Genomic DNA, 22,870 nt, shown 5'->3' with positions numbered 1-22,870 from the left:
CGGTGGGTCGCCGACGACGAGGCGCTCCGCGTCGGCCGCCGAGGCGGCGGCAAAGAAGGCCGGTGACGCGGAGATGGTGGAGGCGGCCGCGGAGGGCTGGCACGAGACCGCGGACGGCCGGGTACGAGGCCGCGGAGGAGGGCGGCCGCCGCGGAGGAGCCCGGTCAACGAGGAGGACCTCGCGGCCGGCGAACATCAACGCCGCCATCGAGGAGCGACTCCTCGACCTCACGCGCGTGACGAAGGAGCACGAGGGCATCTGGCGGGCCGGCCGCCGCCGCTTAGGCGACCTCCTCGGCCAGAAGAACGAGCTGCTCGCTATGCGAGCAGCCCGTCACCTCATCCAGATGCCGTCCCCCAGCGGGGCGCCCGGGAGGATGCTCGAGTCGGCGGAGCGCGGCCGGCAAGAGCGCATGCGCCGGCGGCGAGGAGATCCACGAGGCCCGGGCCCCCGCCCTCGTCCGCGTTGAGGCGCGCGCCGCCGTGGATCGCGCCGCTCGCGGAGAGGTGGAGCTATGCGGGAAGCGGATGATTCCGCCGCAGGAGGCGGAGCGCGAGCGCGCCCGAGGTGCGCGGACGGAAAGGAGGAGGATGACGGCCTCCTTCCAAGCTGTCGCGGCCCGCGCCGCCGCCCGCGCCGACGCCGACGCCCGCGCCTTCGCCGACGCGCCACCCAGCCCGTAGTAAGCTGGAGTGGAATCCTCACGCGTACAGGCCGCCCGCGTCGAGTGAAATCCACGGCCCCGACGGCGAGCCGGCGAGGGAGTCGCCGGCGAGGCCGCCGGCCCCGTACGTATTTAGGATAGAAGTAGTACCTAAAAAAATGTAATGAGTTCTTTTTAATGACAAATATTATTTATGCCTATGACACGCGGGCCAGGGGCGGACAAGGGGCGGACGCGAGCGACCAGCCTTTCGCGTCCGCGGCCACGCAAACCCGGCCAAGATTTGGGCCGGGTTTGCGTCGATCCGGACGCCGCGGGCATCCGTTTTAGGGATGGGTCCGCGCGCTGGGCCGGGTTTTTGTCCGGCTGGACCCATCCGGACGCGCGGGCGCGGGATGGGTCGCCCGGTTGGAGATGCCCTAACAAATGTGTCACAGAATTGAGAGATGACGCAGGTAGAAGAAAGACGGAGAGAACGAGCAGGAGAAGGCGGATGCACAGCCGCACACTCGGTGAGTCAACCCAACCAAACCGAGCATGGCGTCCGTCGACGCAGGCGGCGAGGTGCGGCACTGCAGCGCGGAGGTCAACGGCGTCTCCCTCCATGTCGCCGAGCAGGGCCCCGCCGCCGGCCCGGCTGTGCTCCTCCTCCACGGCTTCCCGGAGCTGTGGCTCTCGTGGCGCCACCAGATGGCCGCCCTCGCGGCCCGCGGCTTCCGCGCCCTCGCCCCCGACCTCCGCGGCTACGGTGACTCCTCTGCCCCCACGGACCCCGCCACCTACACCATCCTCCACCTCGTCGGCGACGCAGTCGCGCTCCTCGACCACCTCCGCCTCCCCAAGGTGCGCCATTTTCTAGTTTATCTGTTTCTTGGCCACTGCGAGTGTGACACTGAGTCCGACTTGGTGCGCGGCCGCGCCGGCGCAGGTGTTTGTGGTGGGCCATGACTGGGGAGCGCAGGTGGCGTGGCACCTCTGCCTGCTCCGGCCGGACCGGGTGCGCGCCGTCGTCGGCCTCGGGGTGCCCTACTTCCCCCGCGCCCCTCGACCTATGGCGGAGCTCTTCGCGACGCGCGGCGATGGGTTCTACATGACGCAGTTTCAGGTTCCAATTGTGATCCTTGCTATGTCTGCCTCCTGTTCTTGTGTTTTAGTTTCAGCATCCAATCTTCTGTTTAAATTTACAGTGTTGTGTAAAATGGAAGTTTTTGCAGTTGCAAACTTTGGTGAAAGAAAAATTGAAAAAAAATGAATATAAAAAGTTTGAAGCAGATGACGATTCGAGGGGGCTAATTGGTTGATGAATCTTTTAAATTTTGTGCTCAGTGGCTAAGAAGACACGGTGAAGAAACTTCAGTTTAGCAAGTGACAGTCTATAATCCAAATTATGATCCTTTTTTGTTTTCTGAAAACTAGAACAGTGCATCATCTGCTAAGATTTTTTTTTTTTTGGAAAACTAACAGTAGTAGGATTAGAGATTCTATAATCAGTAGTCAGATTAGATAGTCTATAATTAATAGTAGGATTAGAGATTCTATAGTTAGGATACAGACATAAGTTGGTTCTCTTTGGCTTCCGCAATATAAACAACTCGAAAACAAAATAATTATAGCTTCCCGTATCTTTTACCTTGCGTTTGTAGCCATGGTCTGTGTTTATCACCATATAGCTGTTGCAAAATGACCAATTTATTTATTTCAACATCATGTCTGCAGGAACCTGGAAGAGCTGAAAAGGCATTTGCTCGCTACGACGTCGCGACTGTCCTAAAGAAGTTCTACTCAATTGAATTAGATGACCTCGCCGCTCCTCCTGGAGTAGAGATCATAGACTTCTTCCAGGAATCATCATCCCCACTTCCGTGGATGACTGACGAAGAACTAGGCCAGTACGCCGAGAAGTTTCAGAAGTCTGGCTTCACCGGGCCACTCAACTACTACCGCATGATGGACACGTAGATTCATTAACCTCATTCCACACTTTCTGTTCGATGTAGATCCGCACTAATCCATGTGAAACACAGGAATTGGAGGCTTACTGCTCCGTGGCACGACGCGAAGATCACGGTGCCTGCGAAGTTCATCGTGGGTGAGAAGGACATCGGCATGGAGTCCTTTGGAACCAAGCACTACATCGAGAGCGGGGGTTTCAAGTCCAATGTTCCAGACCTTGAAGTTGCCATCATTGAAGGACACCATTTCCTCCAGCAAGAGCAGGCCGAGAGAGTGAACGCTGAGATACTGTCCTTCCTCGACAAGTTCACTGAGAACTGAGTAAGCAGATGACGTGCACCTGAGCTGGTTTTACATCTGTGAGTGCTACCTTTCTGTTGTAAAAAAACGCAAAGCTCTTAGAGCCATGAACTCGAATAAATGTTGCCATTTGTTTTTTTTCGAATCAAGGCAAAGGATTTGCCATTTTTATTGAATATAAGAAGAAGTTGTTAGAAGTTTTACAAGCCCCGTCCTGGCCAAAGATAGCCATTTGTTGACTTGAAAAGAATATTATGTGAACTGTTCAGCAGATGAAATACTGAATAAAGCAAGGTTCTGATGCAAAACAGAGGGTCTCACATACGAAAATGGTGAATGGAACCTGGGTGCGCACGCACCCATTTACGAAAAGTTCAAAAAAATACTATTTAAAAGTTTCCAAAAAATGTGAAGTAAATTTTTGCATGTAGATATTATGTTGATACTTACTCGTGTGTGTTTTCACGGAAAAATACCATTGTGTGTGACCTCCACAAAAATGACAAAATGCAAATTCCTATTCCTGTGAATAGTACAAATTCATGTTCACTATTCTCATTTGGACATTTTGTCATTTTTATGCAGGCCACACATAATGGTATTTTTTCGTGAAAACTCACATAATATGTACATGCAAATTTTTACTTCACATTTTTTTGAAACTTTTAAATAGCATTTTTTTTGAACTTTTCGTAAATGGGTGCGCGCGCACCCAGGTTCCATTCATCCGGGTCTCACATACGGCTACTTTGGAAGACCAATTCGATGTGCAATGTTTCTGAACAGAGGTTCAGAGATCTTCAGCTGAAAATGGACACACTTCACAGTAGCATTTGCTGCCGTCAGTAGGATACTGAAAATTGGCATATGTGTTCATCATTCCTAGAGACGGGCCAATTCCATGATTCCGCACTGCATGGAAACAACTAAAGAAAGAGATCTAATTGATGAATCAAATTTCGTATATACCAAACAAGTTGCCCATACATGGTGAAGAGTTTACATGTTTTATTTGAGGCATGCATGAAGAATTGCCAGCATCTAATTCTAGCCATGAATCTCGCCTTCCTCCAAATGTTCCTGGAAGCTCTGACAATGACAATGACAATGCTGCTGCTCCTCGATACCGTAGTCGTCAAATAATGGATCAGATAATATCATGTATTCAATTGTGTTTAGCATACTAAATATTAGTATATTACAGAGCTTAGACGCATTCTTTGAGGCATCAAAGACCATATCAAGTTATCAACTACAGTACTTCTCGAAAAAAAAAACTGTTAAGAACAACACATCAAGTGTGAGTATATAAATTTTTTGCAACATGAGATCAGAACCTGTTCCGGCATCGAGTTCTTTGGAACCAAGCGCTATATCGAGGGCAGGGGTTTCAAGTCCAATGTTCCAGACCTTGAGGTTGCCATCATCGAAGGACATCACTTCTTCCAGCAAGAGCAGGCCGACAGAGTGAACACTGAGATATTGTCAGTCCTGAACAAGTTTACCGAGAACTGAATAAGCAGATGATCTGCAAGCGAGCTGGTTTTAGAACTGACAGTGCCACTTTTTCGGAACTGAAAGGAAAAGCTACTCGAATAAATGTGAGAGCTGAAAATAGCCATGTTTGACCTGGAAAGAATAAAAGAGCGTGTAAAATATGTGAAACGTTCAGAAGATGGAATATACTTACTGAATAAACAGGGGCGGATCTGGGCATGGTGCTGCCGGTGCTGTAGCACCAGTCCAACAGCTGCAGTGTCACACACATGCCTTCAATTTCAACACTATAAATATGAAAAATTTAGATTACTAGCACCACTAAACCAGTATTAGCACCAGCCTTGGGATGATTCTGGCTCCGCCCCTGTGAATAAAGGAAGGTCTCGATCAGGTGTACCAAAACAGAGAACCTCTCATAAGTATAGGGCTACTGTGGAAGACGAATTTGATGTGTAATAATGCAGGTGGAGATACTAGTTGCTGAACATACTATGTTCAGAGATCTTAGCTGAACATGGACAGTTTGTTAGTACTTTGTACAGTATTGAAGGAAGATGCCAGTTTAACTTGATGATGCACATACGATTAGCATCTACGCACTGCAAACAAGTATAACAAAGAGATCTAATTAACGAATGAAATTCCATATATTCAATCACGTTTACACATACATGGTGCAGAGTTTACAAGCCTTCTCAGAGGCATGAAGAATACCAACATCTAATTTTAGCCAAGAAGTGAAGCTTCCTACTATGACAATGCTGCTGCTCCTGGACGCCGCAGTCGTCAAATAATCGATCAGACAATATCATGTATTCAATCGCGTTTGGCATACACATTACAGAGCTTATTACACGCCTTCTCTGAGGCAACAAAGAACATATCAACTACTTTTCGAATAGAAAGAAAGCAGGCAAAAACAGACATGGAGTGTCAGTATCTAAAATTCTTGCAACGCAAGATCAGAACCGGATCTCCCCTTCCTCCAAGTCGTCAAGAACCTCTCCTTCCTCCATGTTTCGATGCAGCAGCTGCTCCTCATCGCCGTCGTCCTTGAGGAATAGCCCAAGCCGGGGCAGCAAGGTGTAGGGGATGGCCCTGTGGTAGTCGTACTCGACAATGCCGAGACTGTTGAGGAGCGCCGGGTGTATGGTCTCGGTGGTCATATGCTTGTGCATCCTCTCCGTCCGAAGCACGTCCTGACGTGCCTTCTCCCTCGCCCTGCATCTGGCCAGAGATTCCTTGGCACTGGCCATGAGCAGCGTGGCGTCGCGCTCCGCCTGAGACGAATCGGTGATGCTGCTTGAGCAGGGGCTGCCGCTGGCGCTGATGGCTTCGTCGTCGCCGAGATTCTTCTGGGTCACCACTGCCGGTGACGCGTCGCCGCAGGTGTCCACGTACTCCTTGTCCTCGTCCTCGGCGAGCGGCAGAGACACCGGCGCGAATGGCGGCAAGGGGGAGACGCCGCCTACGATGTCGACTTCTTCCGCAATCACGCTGCCTTCCTGTCGTGACTCTCGAAGGAACTCGTCAAGCTGCTTCCGTAATTCGAGGATGGCCTCGTCGTCGAAGGTGGCGATGTCCATCTCCATGTAGCCGTCTCGGACGGCATGGCTCTGCTTCTCCAGCAGGTCCCTGATGCTGTGGGGAAGGTCCGACAGTGCTAGCTTCTCCAGGTCGGCCATCAGCATCCCCCTGTCACCACGGGTCACCTTCTTCCTGCTCTTGATCACGGGAGGAGGAGGAGGGGACGGGGCCTTGATCTTGCTGCGCTTGATCACGGGAGGAGAAGGAGGGGACGCGGCCTTGATCTTGCTGCGCTTGATGACGGGAGGAGAAGGAGGAGACGCGGCCTTGATCTTCTTGGCCTTGTCGCGGAGGGCTTGAACCGCGACGAGCTCTGACTTGAACCGCTGCCGAAGAACCTTCATCACGCTCTCCGTGTCGGCCATGTTGCCGGCGGCGGCGCTGAAGATGGAGACCTCCCCCTTCGCGTCCGACGCCTCATGTGCCCCAAAGGCGCGCTTCCGGCCGAGCACAGACGGCTCTTTGTAGGCGGCGACCTCCATGGCTCCTGCGCGCCGCTGAAAGCTCGTCGCAACTCACTGAGGAAAGGGGCTGCGACCTGCGAGAATTGCTGCGGAAGGGGGAGCGCGAAGGAGAATGACGTGAGATGCGGCCGGACGGTGGCATTTTATTGCTGATGATCGGTCCAAAGCCGTCTCGGTCTAGTAATCCGAGTTCGACACAAAACTGGTAATCACCTAGCTTTAGCGACCACGCTTTATATCAGAATCAGACCAGAGATCGAAACCGTGTCAGTACGTGACGCAGGGACATCAGATCACGACAGACCTGGCCATGGGCAGCCCGGCCCGGTCGGCCCGACCCAGCCTGGCCCAAAATTCCCGGGCCAAGCCCGACCCGACCATGCCTGTGGGCCGGGCCTAGGCCTGATTTTTTGGCCCGATGGCTGGGCCGGGCCGGGCCTAGGTCATGATTTTACACAATTTAAGGAAGCGGCCCGGCCCGAGGCCCGGCGGGCTTTCCTTGTGATGGGCCGGGCTTGGGCCAAGATTTCCGGCCTGACGGCTGGGCCGAGCCTGGGCCAAGATTTTTCCCGTCGAGCTTTAGTCGGCCCGGCCCGGCCCGGCCCAAGAAATGCTCAGGTATAGATCACAACAACTCACTCATGCACTTCGAAATTTTACCCAAAAATTGTCCTTTTTGACAAAACCGAGTTCTTTTGGCCAATGGTGCGCATCGCGCATGTGAAAGAAGCAGTGCCTGATCCAGGATTGGAGGAAGCCCGGCCAAAAGCTAAGCGCATAAAAATCTAATAATATCACAAATATTATTTTGATACTTAAAAGAATGATTCTAACATTAAGAGGCAAAATTTGTCAAGAATTTTAGCAGCAGAAAAACTGAATTTTTTCGACCACTTAGACATGTCACGAATTTTATCCAATTTTTATGCATATAGAGGATGAAAATTTGCAGCTACTGTGAATTTATCAAGATTTTAGGAGTTACCAAAAAATTAGAAAAATCGTGCACTAAAAAGTGCAGCACACTCCAATTCTATTTCACAACTTTTAACATCCAAACATGTAAAACTTGGTACTTTGTTTTAGAAACCAGAGAGTAAACTAAAAGTAAACTATCTTGCAATAGCAAACACGTATAGGAAAAACTAAAATAGTCAAAAGTAAATAAAAGGGAAAATTTGCTACAGGACACCGTTATTTTCTGACGTTTGCCAAAACACACTGCTCGATTATGTCTTTGCCAGGTACCATTACAATTTCGTGGCATATTTGCCAGAACACACAACCTAGCTAAAAACAGAAGTTTTGCACTTTTACCTGGAATGACTGGTTTTGAAGACAAAATGCAAAACTTTCCGTTTTCGGCCAGGTGGTGTGTTCTGGCAAATGTGCCACAGAATTATAATGGTACCTGGCAAAGACACAATCGAGCGGTGTGTTTTGGCAAACGCAAGAAAATAACGGTGTCCCGTGGCAAATTTTCCCTAAATAAAAACATGGTCCCCGCAAACATTCAAAAAAAATCATGAAGAAAAATCTAGAACATGAGTTTAAAATGATTTACTGGAGATATTTAGAAAAATAGGGGATGCATACGCATGCATCCCCAAGCTTATGATCTTGTACTTCTGGTTCTCTACTTCTTCCACATCATATCATGTTACTCATCTCAAATAAAAAAATATTTTTATCTCCACGATACTACAATACCTACAAAATGGTTAGTTCTCCAAACAAATGATATGATAATTTCTACCAAGATAAAAACTACAGTAATTATTGGAAAACCATTTTAATTAAGAAGCTAACATATATAGAAAGGAAACACTCTTTTTATTTTGTTTTAGTGTAGGACGATTTTTAATGATATAGACTTTGCAATGGTTCCATTGGCATGAACAACACATGCTTAAGGTCGACCCCAACTTCTCCATTGCTCATCTTTCTCATTTACTCTCCATAGTTTATTTTTATTTTTATTAAGACTTATAAACTAATTACTATGTAATAATAAGTAAGTTATTTTAAAATTTAATAAGGACATAAAGGTGTGCTCAAATTAAATTTATTTGAAAGCATATGGAGCATACCACAAGATTTGAAACCATTAACTTTTAAGTCTAACATTCTTCCTACGCATTGGTATTTTCTATATGGATAAATAACAACAACTTAATGGTAGCCAATGCATATAATGAGCAGTAGCTTGCATTTTAAATAACATGAAAACATAAAGAGGGCTTTTATCTCTTCCTCTTTCATAATATTTGCAGCATTAAAAGTAGACTCAATAACATAGTTGTGAATAGAATCACCACATCAAGACAAATCATCTAATGAGCTTATGGTACCATCTATTTCTTTTACATCATCATGATTCTTCCATAAATTATACAAACTTATATAACATAGAGAATCATCATCAGTATTGTAAGTAGGATGTTCATAGGAATTTGTGTGTTACCATTGTTGGAAATTGGAGATGGGTATCTACTCTATTCTTCCTCCACCTGATATTCTTTATCCTCTTCTTGGGGTTGCATGGGTATTCCCAAGCTTATGCTTTTGCCATCCTCCTTTTTCTTGTTCTTCCTTGGCACTCTCAACATGATTTCTTGCATTCAAAAAGTTAGTACACAAGGTAATATTCAAGCTTTTAACATAGTTGTATAGCATATCCTTCATATAGTCGCGAGACTGAAGAGAAATCTCCATAGCATCTCCCATTATCTAATTTTTTTGTTTTAATTTTATATGCAAGGTACTAAAAGTAAACTAGCAACGCAAGCAAGAATAGAATCCTAGCGCTACGCTCTCCGACAACGGCGCCACAAAACTATCTTGATAACCCCCAAGTGCAGGGGATCACCATAGTATAATTCGATAAGTATTTGAGTGTTGAAACCACGAGGAGCTGAAGGTAAACTATCTATTCTCTAAAGCCCTATAACCCACTTATATGGCATGCAAAGCTACGATCTATATTGTGTGTGTGAAGAGGTTTCTACTATAAAACTATGAGTACTGAAGTTAAAATGCAATAGGTAAAACTAATGTTAGATAAGTAAATTGATATGAAGTGGAATAAGATGAAGTAAGGGAGTAATTATTCAGGAAAATTGCTATTTCATTTGTGTGGTTGTCACAATTAGAAAAGCTCAGTATATTTTTTGTGTGTTTCTTCTTGAGAGGAGCCATAGATTGGTGCAGACATAAACGAGCAAATACACCACTAGTAATTTATCCCAAGAACAATTAAGAATAAACAAGGGAATTATTAAGACATAAAGTCCAACCACTACTGTAAGTTCAAAAGTCCTCCTAGTTATACCCCCGTTGATTAACCATGTATTAATACAACATGAATCTAAGAATTGGGACATGGTTTCTGTCAAGCTCCAACTGTCCCTCCTCCTATCATCATGCAACAATAAAAACCTCATGCATTCCCCAAAATATGTGTGCACTCATATATCAGTACAAGAGATCATCATAGAAGATAATAAATACTTATATGCAACCATCAACAAATTATCTCACAATTGCCAACAACAAGCCACTACTCAAACAAGTGCATAGAAACACAATAGATCATGGAAAAATCATAGATTGCAATACACGTCATGTTTGTCAAGAGATTACAGCAGGGAGATGATGGAGAGGTGCTACAGATGTTGATGAAGAGGTGCAGCCCAACGTGGAGATAGCGTGGAAGATCCCCGTGGCGGCGCTGACATGGAGAGGAGGCGGTGCCGGTGGCAGGGAAGCCCTGACGGCTCCCTATGGGCGGCAGCTGCCCTGGGGGGCAGTGGCCCCTTGAATTTTCTTCTTTCCTTGGAGTTGGTGCTAGTGCAGAGGAGGTTTTCCCCCTCCTTGGCGGCTGCCAAGGTAGAGGATTTTCGTCATAATGGATAGATGCCTCCAAAATAGGGTTTCCTCTCAATATATAGAGGTGGAGATGCAATTTTGGCCATAGGATGGATACCCCTTTGATCCAAGGACTTTTGGGAACCTCTAGAACCTTACTAGAACTCTTCTCCTTTATTAGTCCATAAAGTCATGGCTTGGCCGAATACATCAAGTATGGAAAGAGTTTGTGTCAATCACGTCATCAATTTTTTTGGTTTTCGAAACTGACTCTGTACCCTTGAGTAAAACGGGCGTAAATTTCGCATACGAACTCCGTTTGGTGCGTTCTTTACGTCACACGAAAGCTCTGGAAATTCTCATAACTTCCATCTCTTGCACTTTTTTCGTTCGAGACCGTCTTCGTGTCTTTTGGCGGAAATCTTTAAAAAGTATCCTGCAGGACAGATTTCAGGAAACTCCAGATTTCACCATAATGACCGGTTTTCTATCATATTTGCCTATTTCCTACGCAACAAAATTTAAAATAAAAGTTTGTGTACTTTTGAGAATATTAATAGGTTAGTCGCAATAAATATAATAAATTGAAATATAATAACGATTTTGACACAATAAACTACAAAATTTATGTATGCATTTATGTATGTATTTTACATGAATCACAAGCTTGTCCTGAGCGTGTACGAGGTACAAAGGGTTGTCCAACTGCTTCTGAGCTCAACTCATTCTTCTCCATCATGGATGTGGATCTATGTTGTTGGTGATGTTTATTTCTCGATCTCTTTTCCCCATTTGTTTTTTATGATATCCTGTGTGTGTTGCTCGTCGACGCTGGAACCAGGCGGCTTTATGTGAGAAAGAAGAAAGCGAAGTGAGAGATGGTCACGTGGAGGCAGCTGGCAGACAATGCCAACAAAAACATAAGGCTTTTACGTGAAAGCCTCAAAAAGGGCTGATGTGGAAATAATGGGCTACTTTTATTCAGTCCTTATGTACGAAAGCCATATCAATTGATCGTTTGCTGGCAAATGAAAAACTAGAAATAGTTGCACTGATCCGACTAAATTTGTTGACTTCTCTTTTTCCGGACTATCCCGAATGAAGTTTCTGTAAGGGATACCGCGAGATTTAAGAGATGAATGAATACAACTGTTACACATCTGTTTTGAACCGAATTTCATTTTCAGCTAGATAATGGTGAAACACTCCCTTAGTCTTTACTATTGTATCCACATTGACAAACATAAAATACCCATTTAAACGGGTCATTTTCTAGGCACCTTTCTCATCTAGAAAATCGGAGATTTTGTTGAATATGCAGGTTGCTTTACTTGATATCGGTCTTAAACTTGGTCCACATGGAATCCAAGGATCACGACACGCACAAATATGTCTCCCATTGCCAACTCTACATTAGTTTCTTCAGTAATCAAATCCATGTGTGAACCAAGTTTTTCGCGAAAACACAAAAAACATTGCGTTTTGATTCATTCATAAAAAGAGTTTTTACAAATATCTCGGGACGAGCCAACACCCCACCATACAAATCGACCCACTAGACCTATGGAGCAACTAGGATCAAGGCTTGCAAGCTAATCGTGTCGGCAGTATCCGACCATCGAGCTTCAGTTCGAATCGTGTCGAAGAGACTGCTCATGCTAGGTCTCGCGTTGTCGAAGACAACTGCATTGTGATGCTTCCAAATCCACCACACCATCAGCAAATGAGTGAAGAAGTGCCCTTATGTAACGTACATGGGGGAGGGGGTCGATTTGGCACCCTTAGCCAGCATTCAATGAAGCCATCCTTCGCAACCGGTGGCACCAGCGGTGGATCGGATATAGGAAAGCATGTCGAACCAGATCGACCTTGTGTAGGGGAAACCGGTGACAAGGTGATGCATGGCCTCCTCTGACTGGTCACAAAGTGGAAGCATGGCGATGCCCCCATTCGCTAGCCTGTCACATGTCCAACATCGCTCTATGCAAGCAAGCCAGATAAAGAAGTTGACATGTTAAGCTTCCACAATCTTGATATGATGGTCCTTGGAAGAGGATCTCATAGGAGGAGCTGGAGGAATACTACACATCTGTTGTCAATCTCTAATGGAGTGAATCAAGCATCGTCGAGAGCTGCACATCCCGCACCTTGATCCATAACTGGACCTATTGCCAAAGGGCCAGCGAACTGGATATCTATAATCCATTGGCGCTCCACGAGGGCCTCTCTTACCGTATGGTGCTTCCGAGCGCGCTCCAAGACTAACGCGAATATATCTAGGGCTATCTTCATGATAGCCTTCGGGTCTCACCTAGATGAGAAGCTCGAGGGTTGACCAAACCGTATGTAGATCAAGCTTCCATGAGGTGAGATAATAAGATCATCTGTTGTCGCGCCCTCTAAAGGGCTCCCCAAAGTTCTATTGGGAACACTAGGCAAAATAAGACGTCCAGTCGGGCCCTCGAACGCATTTTGGGTTCAGTGTGACTCAAAAAACTATCTGACACCACTAGACCAACCGCGACCCACACATGGTGGCCTGGGGTCAGGGACAGTCGTTGCCCATGCCACATTGGATGTTGTCCAATGAGCTAGCCATGTCAAAGAGGGGAAATCATGGCAGCCAGAAATAAAAATGTAGGTTAACTATAATTTAGACCTGGCTGGTCTTCACCACGCAGCGGCCTATGAAAAACCTACCGGCTGATGAATGCGCAGTGGCCTTCTCGCCTGCCTCGCCAACAATTAGCTCAATAATATGTAATTTATGTTACGCCTATTTTACACTTTTTAGATTATAACATCCAAAAGTTCATTTCCTGTGATAATAATCTTTTAGTTATCCTATATAACTAAGAAGTTCATCCCCACTAAAGATATTTCTCTTGACATGCAAGAGGTCCACCTCATCAAGCATCTTTGAGCAATCATGACTTTCCACATCACAATAACTGCCACATCAGCCCAATAAAAAAAGTCGTACAACACCATTCCATTCATCTTCTAAGAAAAATCAGCAACGACCATTTTATTTTACGTTTCCTTTGCAGTTCATTTGCAACAATTGTTCATTGGTTTCCAAACTGTATTATCTTCCCTTGCTATAATGGTGTCCATGCATGCAACTGTTTCACTGCCCACCTCAAAAATAAATTGCCTTAACAATGTGACTCCTCGGCTGGCTCTTACATGTAGTTCTTTTCAATCCTATCCTGAGTATTATCTATAAATGATGCCTCTTACTATTCCTCTGCTTCATCATATAAATACGTCGCCAGCAACCTGAAACCATGGGAGGTGGAGAGCTGGAAGAGAGAATGCTCAAGTGCCTCAGTATCAGCCTCGGTGCCGCTGTCCTCAGCTCATGCGCCTCGCCGGTGGTGTGAAGCAGCTCTACTTTTTCCTCCTCTTGAGTCATTGAGCTGTTTGCAAGGGTGAGCATCAGCGGAGCACGTGCAGCCGACCGACGGTCGAATCGAAGCCTACGTTGATTCATTAACGTGCTAGGCATCCACAAGATTTGGCGTGGTCCACGGAGGAGTCGTATCTCTCTCTAATCGCAGGAGTATGTGAGTCTAGATGGTTTTTCTGGTGCCACTATTCCTGGTATCCCATCTTTTTTCATAGGCATCTTTGTATTTGTTATAGATCCGGCACACGTGAAGCCTAGAAATCGACAAGTTCTTTCCATTTGTTGCACACGTAAGTTTGTGAAACTCACTGTATATCTCCATCTATTCGTTCATTAAAAAGTTATTTCCATTTCCTCACCCAGGAGTTTTTTTTTAGTGACCGAAAAGGATCCAGAACAGTTTATACATGGGCAGTGTGGCTTTATTCTTAACCTTAGGGCAGTTGGGGCTATGCTCCTTTATCGAAGAAAAAAAGTTACCACTTCATGTAGTATGGTCCTAGAGGTTCTTTTAATTTGAATGCATGATTTGCTATATCCAGCACAGTTTAAGTATTCAGAGTATGGGCAAAGATCGGTTAAGTATCCCCAGTTTTGGCAACACAAACTGAAGTATCATTATAGGCTTGAAAACATTAGATGGGCTATATATTTTGCCTGAAGTGAGTATCACACAAATCGAACCCCTGGATTTTGGTTTATTCATATGCATTCTTTAACTTGAAAGGCATTGTGTAGTTAAATTGCAGTGCTTTGCCTTCACTCACAAGATCAAATACGTATTGTTTTGGCGTAAGCTCTTTTTATTCAACTTCTCTAAATCATTTCGTTGTAGTGCCTTTATTATCATCTTAGGTCTCATGGACACAATGAGATTCCAATATTAGCCGTTTATCAACCTTGGAGATAGGCCATTGATATAGAAAGATCAGCTTAACAATCACTTAACTGTTCTTTTTCTTACGGATTGTTATTCTTTTCCAGCCATGCTTGAGAAAAATGCATCATATATAAGCATATATGTTAAGTGCAGGAGTCAAAATAGTGGAACTGAAGAAATTAATCAAGCAAATGGAGCACCATATATGCTTCGTCGGCTATTGTAACAAGGATGTTGTTGTTAAAAATTGTACACTCCCTTTGTCCCTGCAGTCGCGTGTTCATAAACAACATTCATTTTTAACAGTGGTGTTCCCCACAATGACAGAAAAACATTGCAGTATTGTCTCATTCCAAAGCTTACAGAGGTGTATCCTTCCAAAGTTCGAAGTAATATGAGTATTCGGTTCTATATTATATCTGATGATACAAATTAGTATTTTTTAATTCTCCCACGAGTAGTTTTCAGATAACAATTATTACTAACATAATTTCCCGCAGCAACGTGCGGGGTATCATCTAGTTTATTGAATATTGTAGGAATTTCTACCGTGTTAAAAAACATATTGTACTATCAAAGATTGTATTTGGAATAAGCGTAGAAAAGTACATGTAGAAGAAAGACAGAGGACAAGCAGAAGAGCGGGCACGCTGGCCTTTTTTAGATAAAAGACACGGTGTGCCCAACTTTAAATTAATAAAACCCCAAGTTCAATGTGCACGCTGGCTCAAGTCAAACATTTGATTTGTGAGAAGAAAAATCTGACACGGGTAGAAGAAAGACGAGCAGAAGAGCACGCTCGCTCGGCTTGGCGAGTCAACCTAACCAAAGCCAAGCATGGCGTCCGTCGGCGCATGCGGCGAGCTAGGTGCGGCAATGGAATGCGGAAGTTAACGGCATCTTCCATGACGGCCAGCCTACCACACTCCCCTCCATAGCTGGCTCGTATCCACCTTTCGGCCAACCCGAGGCACTGCCACCGGGGCCGGCCCAAGGGGGGGCGGGAGGGGCGGCCGCCCTGGGCCCGCGAAATTTAGGGGGCTCCTGCCTAGGTATGTGTGAGCAGCAAAGCAAGTCGTCGGACGGCCGGAGGCACCATTAGCGTACTGCCTCCTCACGAAGAAGAAACGCGAAACGTTTTTAGAGACAAAGCTAGGGCCGTCCCTTCACGAACTGGGCCTAGGGCCTTTCTTCTATCAGGTTCCGATGGTTAAGTAGTGGTGGGCCATATCAGGCTTGAGAAGGGAGCGAGGGACCGCATAGGGGAGAATCATTTTATTGTCCAAGATGGAATTAGCAAGATCAACTTATGTAACTTCTTCCTCAAAGAAAAAACTGATGTACAATTGGTAGCATGTTTTCATCCCCTAAAAAATGGCAGCACGTTGCCGTCAAAAAAGAACATAGTAGCATGTAAAGAAAGAGTGCTTGTAGTGTGAAAAAAACTTATCGTAATTTCATGAATTTTCTAAAAGGTATATTACTTGATTATTTTATTAGCATTTTTGGTTGAAGTAGATTATTCTTATTTATATAGTAATGATATAATTTCTTTTTAAATCCAATCCGTTAGTCTTGATAAAGTAGATTGTTACCTGCCCTATATGCAATTTATGCCACATAATTTTCTCTTCAGGCTATCTATTTTGAAATAAAAAAACATCTCAGTCAACAAAAAATAGAGTCGACCGATCTACTACTTCCTCCGACACATATTATTTGCCACTAAAATGGATGTATCTATAGTTAAAATGTGTCTAGATACATCTATATTAGTGTCACGTAATATGAATCGGAGAGAGCATAACATTTTTTGAATTTATGTTTTTTTAGAATCATTTTTTGAATTTATCTAAAAATAATTTTCTAAAGGGCCCATTTTCTAGTTTTCGCCCCGGGCCCCTGAAACCTCAGGACCGGGCCTGACTGCCACCCAACCTTCTGTTCACCATAATGGATGAAAGGATGCAACACCCTCACAACGGTGCATTCATTTCCCACGGCTCGGAAGGATGCAACACCCTCACAATAGTGCCATTCATCTCCCGCTGCTTGTAGCTCTGAGTAGACAGAAGCTGGCAGACACACAGGCTCACGCCACGAACCCCTGCTTCAAAGACATGCCTCACACACAAGTCCCCGCGGCGCCTCCCCGACAAGCAGGTAGGAACGGAGCCCGCCAGCATGACGGCCCACCACGTCACCATGCACCCCGCACAACAGCCACGACTGTCTGCCCAGATCAGGCCCACACAACCCAGATCGAGGCCTCTTGGGCGTATCCTCTGTCGTTGCTGGTCGGCAAAAGGTCGCCACATCGGCCAAGGACCACCTTGCCTTGCCGAGCTAGTTGCCGTCTCTCTGCGCGTAGAGGGCACACTGAGGCTCGCTCTCCTCTCCCTTCCGCCTTCGACAACAGGGCGCCGCTGCAGCCGGTGCCGACGGAGACACCGGCTAGGGGGGACGCCGTGACGGGTTTGTGGGTGTGCTTTGGTCTAGGGTTTGGACACGCCGGAGTTGCCCTTGCGCGAGAGCGATCCGGGAGAGAAAGTTCGATAGGTTGGTGCTAATAATTTGTAATTTTTGTTGTTGAATGAATATTGCAAGAAATTCTACCGTGTTAAAAAAAGAAATTCTACAGTCAAAGATTGTACTATTTGTTCGGAATAATAAGCATAGAAAAGCGCGCGTAGAAGAAAGACATAGAAAGAGCAGAAGAGCGCGCACGCTGGCTCGACGCGCGAGTCAAAGATTTGATTTGGAGTAAAATCAACCTTTTCTTCTTCTTCACAAACAGAGAGAGGACGCGCGTAGAAGAAAGAGGACGAGAAGCAGAGCACTGCGCACGGTCGACCCAAGCATGGAGTCCGTCGACGCAGGCGGCGAGGTGAGGCACTGGAGCGCGGAAGTCAACGGCATCTCCCTCCACGTCGCGGAGCAGGGCCCCGCCGCCGGCCCGGCGGTGCTCCTCCTCCACGGCTTCCCGGAGCTGTGGCTCTCGTGGCGCCACCAGATGGCCGCCCTCGCCGCCCGCGGCTTCCGCGCCCTCGCCCCCGACCTCCGCGGCTACGGTGACTCCTCTGCCCCCACGGACCCCGCCGCCTACACCGTTCTCCACCTCGTCGGCGACGCTGTCGCGCTCCTCGACCACCTCCGCCTCCCCAAGGTGCGTCATTTTCTGGTTTATTTGTTTCTTGGCCACTGCGAGTGTGACACTGAGTCCGACTTGGTGCGCGCCGGCGCCGGCGCAGGTGTTTGTGGTGGGCCACGACTTGGGAGCGCAGGTGGCGTGGCATCTCTGCCTGCTCCGGCCGGACCGCGTGCGCGCCGTCGTCGTCCTCGGGGTGCCTTACTTCCCACGTGCCCCTCTCCCGGCGACGGAGATCTTCGCGGCCCTCGGCGATGGGTTCTACATCACGCAGTTCCAGGTTTCAGTTGTGATCCTTGCCATAATTGCCTGCCGTGTCTTGTGATTTGATTTCAGCATCCAATCTTCTGCCTAAAATTACAGTTCATGACTCATGAGCTGTGTGAAATGGAAGTTCTTGCAACTGCAGGGTTTGGATAAGTAAAAATTGAAGAAAACGTGCTTATGTAAAGTTTGAAGGAGATGACGATTCGAGGGGGGTAATTGGTTGATGAATCTTATTTTGGATATAGACAAAAAACTTTGATGTTTTAACTGATAGTCTATATCCAAATTATGATCTTGTTTGTTTTTCTGAAAATTAGAACAGTGCATCGTCTCACTTTTGGAAAATAAACACAAGAAGACTTAGAGATACTATAATCAGTAGTAGGATTAGATATTCTATAATCAATAGTAGGCTTAGAGATTCTATATTCATGGCGCAAACATTAGGTTGGCTCTCATTGCTACAACATTGTAAACAACTCGAAAAGAAAATAATTACAGCTTCATGCCAGTGTGTCATCAAGATAGGCATATCTTATACCTTGCAATTGTAGCCATGGTCTGCATTTACCACCATATAGCTGTTGCAAAATAACCAATTTATTTCAATATCATGCCCACAGGAGCCTGGAAGGGCTGAAAAGGCATTCGCCCGCTATGACGTCGCGACTGTCCTAAAGAAGTTCTACTCAATTGAATTAGACAGCATCACCGCTCCTCCTGGAGTAGAGATCATAGACTTCTTACAGGCATCAGCATCATCCCCACTTCCTTGGATGACTGACGAAGAACTAGGCCAGTACGCCGAGAAGTTTCAGAAGTCTGGTTTCACCGGGCCGCTCAACTACTACCGCATGATGGACACGTAAATTCCGTAACTTCATTTCACACTTTCCGTTCAATCTAGTTTTACACTAATCCATGTGGAACACAGGAACTGGAGGCTCACTGCGCCATGGCATGGCGCGAAGATCACGGTGCCTGCGAAGTTCATCGCGGGCGACAAGGACACCGGCTTCGAGTCCTTTGGAACCAAGCGCTACGTCGAGAGCGGGGGTTTGAAGTCCAATGTTCCAGACCTTGAGGTTGCCATCATCAAAGGACACCACTACCTCCAGCAAGAGCAGGCCGAGAGAGTGAACACTGAAATATTGTCCTTCCTTGACAAGTTTAGTAAGAATTGAGTAAGCAGATGATCTGCTAGTGAGCTGGTTGTAGATCTGCCAGTGCTACCTTTTGTGAACTGAAGAACGGAAAAGCTTACTCGAATAAATGTCAGATCTGGATACAGCCATGTGTGTTGACCTGAATGGAACGAAAGAGCGCGTAAAATATGTGAAGTGTTCTCCAGATGAAATACTGAATAAAGCAAGGTTTTTAATAAGGTGTACTGCTGCTGCTTTAGCAAAGCAGAGAATCTCACATAGCTCTACCTTGGAATGCGAATTTGATGTGTAATGCTGTTGGAGATACTAGTTGCTGAACAGACTATGTTCAGACTTCAGAGATCTTCAGCTGAACATGGAGAGTTTGTTACAATATTCAAGTAAAATGTATGCTACATACTAGCAAACCCGAATACATAACTAACCAGCATTAGAGGCAAGATTATTTTAACAACTTTTATTCATCTCATACGCTTATATCTAGCATTAGAGGCATTAGAGAATCCATAACTAACCGGCATTAGAGGCAAGATTATTTCAACAACTTTCTCATACACTTATATCTAGCAATGTGACTTACCAAGGAGCTCTATATATGACGCAGATGACTATGTGTGTGTGTGATTACAAAATGTAAGATTATATCCAGAGACCAGGGATGCTGATTGCACTTGACAATCTAGAAGAACACCACCCTTTTTTGGGACCTGCCGTCAGTATGATACTGAAAATTGGCACCCCCTGTCTGTGTCGCTCCTTCCCAGATTAACATCTACGGACTGCAAACAAGTAGAGTACTACATAATTCCAGCAGGAAGGAGATCTAATTAATCATATACATATCATACAGTATATTCAATCACGCTTACCCATACATGGTGCAGAGTTTACAAGCCTTCTTTCAGGCATACACGAAGAATACATCAGTGCCAGCATCTAATTCTAGCCAAGTCCTCCTGAAAGCTCTGACGATGACAATGCTGTTGCAGCTCTGACGATCCAACAATCGATCAGACAATATCATGTAGTCAACGGCGTTTGGCATACATATTACATAGCTTATTACACGCCTTCTTCGAGACATCAAAGAACATATCAACTAAAATGAAGGAATCAAGAACAACACATCAAGTGTCCGTATCTAGCTATGCAAGATCAGAAGCGGATCTCGCCTTCCTCCAAGTCGCCAAGAATCTCTCCGTCGTCAAGAATCTGCTCCTCATCGCCGTCATCCTTGAGGAATAGCCCAAGCCGGGGCAGCAAGGTGTAGGGGATCGCCCTGTGGTAGTCGTACTCGACAATGCCGAGACTGTTGAGGAGCATCGGGTGTATGGTCTCGGTGGTCATATGCCTGGCCATCCTCTCGGTCCGAAGCACGTCCTGACGGGCCTTCTCCCTCGCCCTGCATCTCGCCAGAGATTCCTTGGCACTGGCCATGAGCAGCGTGGCGTCGCGCTCCGCCTGAGATGAATCGGTGATGCTGCTTGAGCAGGGGCTGCCGCCGATGATTTCGTCGTCGCCGATGGTTTCGTCGTCGCCGCAGATGTCCTCCTCCTCGTCCTCGGCGAGCGGCAGAGACACCGGCGCGAATGGCGGCAAGGGGGAGGCGCCGCCTACGATATCGACTTCTTCTACGGCCATCATGCTGCCGTCTTGCCGCGACTGTGGAAGGAACTCGTCAAGCAGGTTCCGTAACTGGATGATGGCGTCGTCGTCGAAGGTGGCGATGTCCATCTCCATGTAGCCGTCGCGGACGGCATGGCTCTGCTTCTCCAGCAGGTCCCTGATGTTGTGGGGAAGGTCCGACAGTGCTAGCTTCTCCAGGTCGGCCATCAGCATCCCCCTCTCACCACGGGTCACCTTCTTCCTGCTCTTGATCAAGGGAGGAGGAGGAGGAGGAGGAGGAGGAGGAGACACGGCCTTGATCTTCCTGCGCTTGATCACGGGGGGATGCGGAGGAGACGCGGCCGTCATCTTGCTGCGCTTGATCTTCTTGGCCTTGTCACGGAGGGCTTGAACCGCGACGAGCTCTGACTTGAACCGCTGCTGAAGAAGATGAGGAGGAGGAGACGCGGCCTTGATCTTCTCGGCCTTGTCGCGGAGGGCTTGAACCGCGACGAGCTCTGACTTGAACCGCTGCTGAAGAAGATGAAGCTTCATCGCGCGCTCCGTGTCGGCCATGTTGCCGACGGCGCTGAAGATGGAGACCTCCGTCTTCGCGTCCGACGCCTCACGTGCCCCAAAGGCGCGCTTCCGGCCGAGCACAGACGGCTCTTGGTAGGCGGCGACCTCCATGGCTCCGGCGCGCCGCTGAACAGAGTACGGGAAAAGCTGGTCGCGACTCACTGTGGAAAGGGGCTGCGACCTGCGAGAATTGGCTGAGGAAGGGGGAGCGTGAAGGAGAATGACGTGAGATGCGGTCGAACGGTGGCATTTTATTGCTGATCGGTCGAAAGCCGTCTCGGTCTCGTAATCCGAGTTCGACACAAAACTGGTAATCACTTAGCTTAGCCACCACGCTTTATATCAGAATCAGACCAGAGATCGAAACCGTGTCACTACGTGACGTAGGGCCATCAGAGCATCTCCAGTTGCGTCCCCAAAGCAATTTGATGCGCGCCGGACCAAGAAACGGTTCCAGCCGTCCCAAAACCCAATTTTGTTCGGCGCGCCCCGATACGGTGTGCGACGCCCCGCCGTCCCCGTACCACAAGGGACGCTCCGGGCACGCCAGACACAACGAAAAGCGAGACGAAGCGACGCGGGTTCCCACATGTCGGCGACGTGTTGCATAAACCGTTGATTCGCGCCTTTTTTTCTCGTCGCTCCTCCTTCCCGCGCCTCCCACCCCTCCGGTCATTCTGCCGCCGTCGCTTGGCCATCGCGTCCTAGAACGCGGCGTCAAATCCGCCCCACCTCCGCACACACAAGGTGCTTGACGACTTGCCAGGTAGGCGCGATTGGCCGTTGTTCGTTGCGTCGTCTGCCTCAGCGGAATTTTAACCATTGATTTTGCTTTTAGACATGGATAGCGACGATGACTCGATGAGATGGTTGCCCTGCTGCTGGAGGACGAGCAAGCCATCGACGACGACCTCCGGGAGCATTTGCTGATCATCGCGTCCCTCTAGGACATGCTTGACGCCGAGGCGGAGAAGAGGAAGAGGCCGCGCCGCGGAGGATCAAGGCCGGGGAGAAGGAAGTCCAAGCCCCGACAGAGGATGAAGGGGCATGCCATGCTGCACAACGGCTACTTCGCCGACGATGCAACACATGCCGACAATTTTCGGCGCCGGTACAGGATGAGCAAGGGGCTGTTCATGAATATCCTCCACGGCGTTCGAGAGTTCGACCCCTACTTCAAGCTCAAGCTCGACGCTGTAGGCGTTGTCGGGTTCTCGTCGATTCAGAAGTGCACCGCCGTCATGAGGATGTTTGCATACGGAGCACCTGCCGATACACAGGACGACTACCTTCACATGAGTGAGTCTACTGCCATTGAGTGCATGTAGAAGTTTTGCCGAGCTGTGGTGAGAAAGTTTGGCAAATACTACTTGCGAGGGCCAACTGAGGAAGAGACTGCTAGGATCATGGCACAAAATGCTGCCAGAGGATTTCCTGGAATCCTGCTCTAAGCTGGTCTCACGACCAAATGTGGGAG

At 47.4% G+C, this 22,870-nt stretch overlaps 2 protein-coding genes across 2 annotated transcripts; both read left to right on the top strand.

Annotated features, from left to right (window-relative positions):
* Positions 1-1,186: 1,186 nt before the first annotated feature.
* On the top strand, positions 1,187-3,226 carry LOC124653202 (epoxide hydrolase A-like). The gene is made up of 4 exons (XM_047192270.1): positions 1,187-1,508; positions 1,594-1,770; positions 2,382-2,620; positions 2,690-3,226. The coding sequence occupies exons 1-4, from the start codon at positions 1,203-1,205 to the stop codon at positions 2,937-2,939; spliced, it is 972 nt and encodes a 323-aa protein (XP_047048226.1). The 5' UTR covers positions 1,187-1,202; the 3' UTR covers positions 2,940-3,226.
* A 14,262-nt stretch (positions 3,227-17,488) lies between these two features.
* On the top strand, positions 17,489-19,337 carry LOC124654785 (epoxide hydrolase A-like). Its single transcript, XM_047193770.1, has 4 exons — positions 17,489-17,794; positions 17,880-18,056; positions 18,667-18,908; positions 18,978-19,337. Exons 1-4 carry the CDS (start codon positions 17,489-17,491, stop codon positions 19,225-19,227), a joined length of 975 nt encoding a protein of 324 aa, XP_047049726.1. The 3' UTR covers positions 19,228-19,337.
* Positions 19,338-22,870: the final 3,533 nt, after the last annotated feature.

Source organism: Lolium rigidum, chromosome 5 (genome assembly GCF_022539505.1).
Source record: "Lolium rigidum isolate FL_2022 chromosome 5, APGP_CSIRO_Lrig_0.1, whole genome shotgun sequence".
Lineage (NCBI taxonomy): Eukaryota > Viridiplantae > Streptophyta > Magnoliopsida > Poales > Poaceae > Lolium > Lolium rigidum.
The sequence above is the reverse complement of the archived record's forward strand: the minus strand, read 5'-3'. Positions and strand labels throughout refer to the sequence as shown.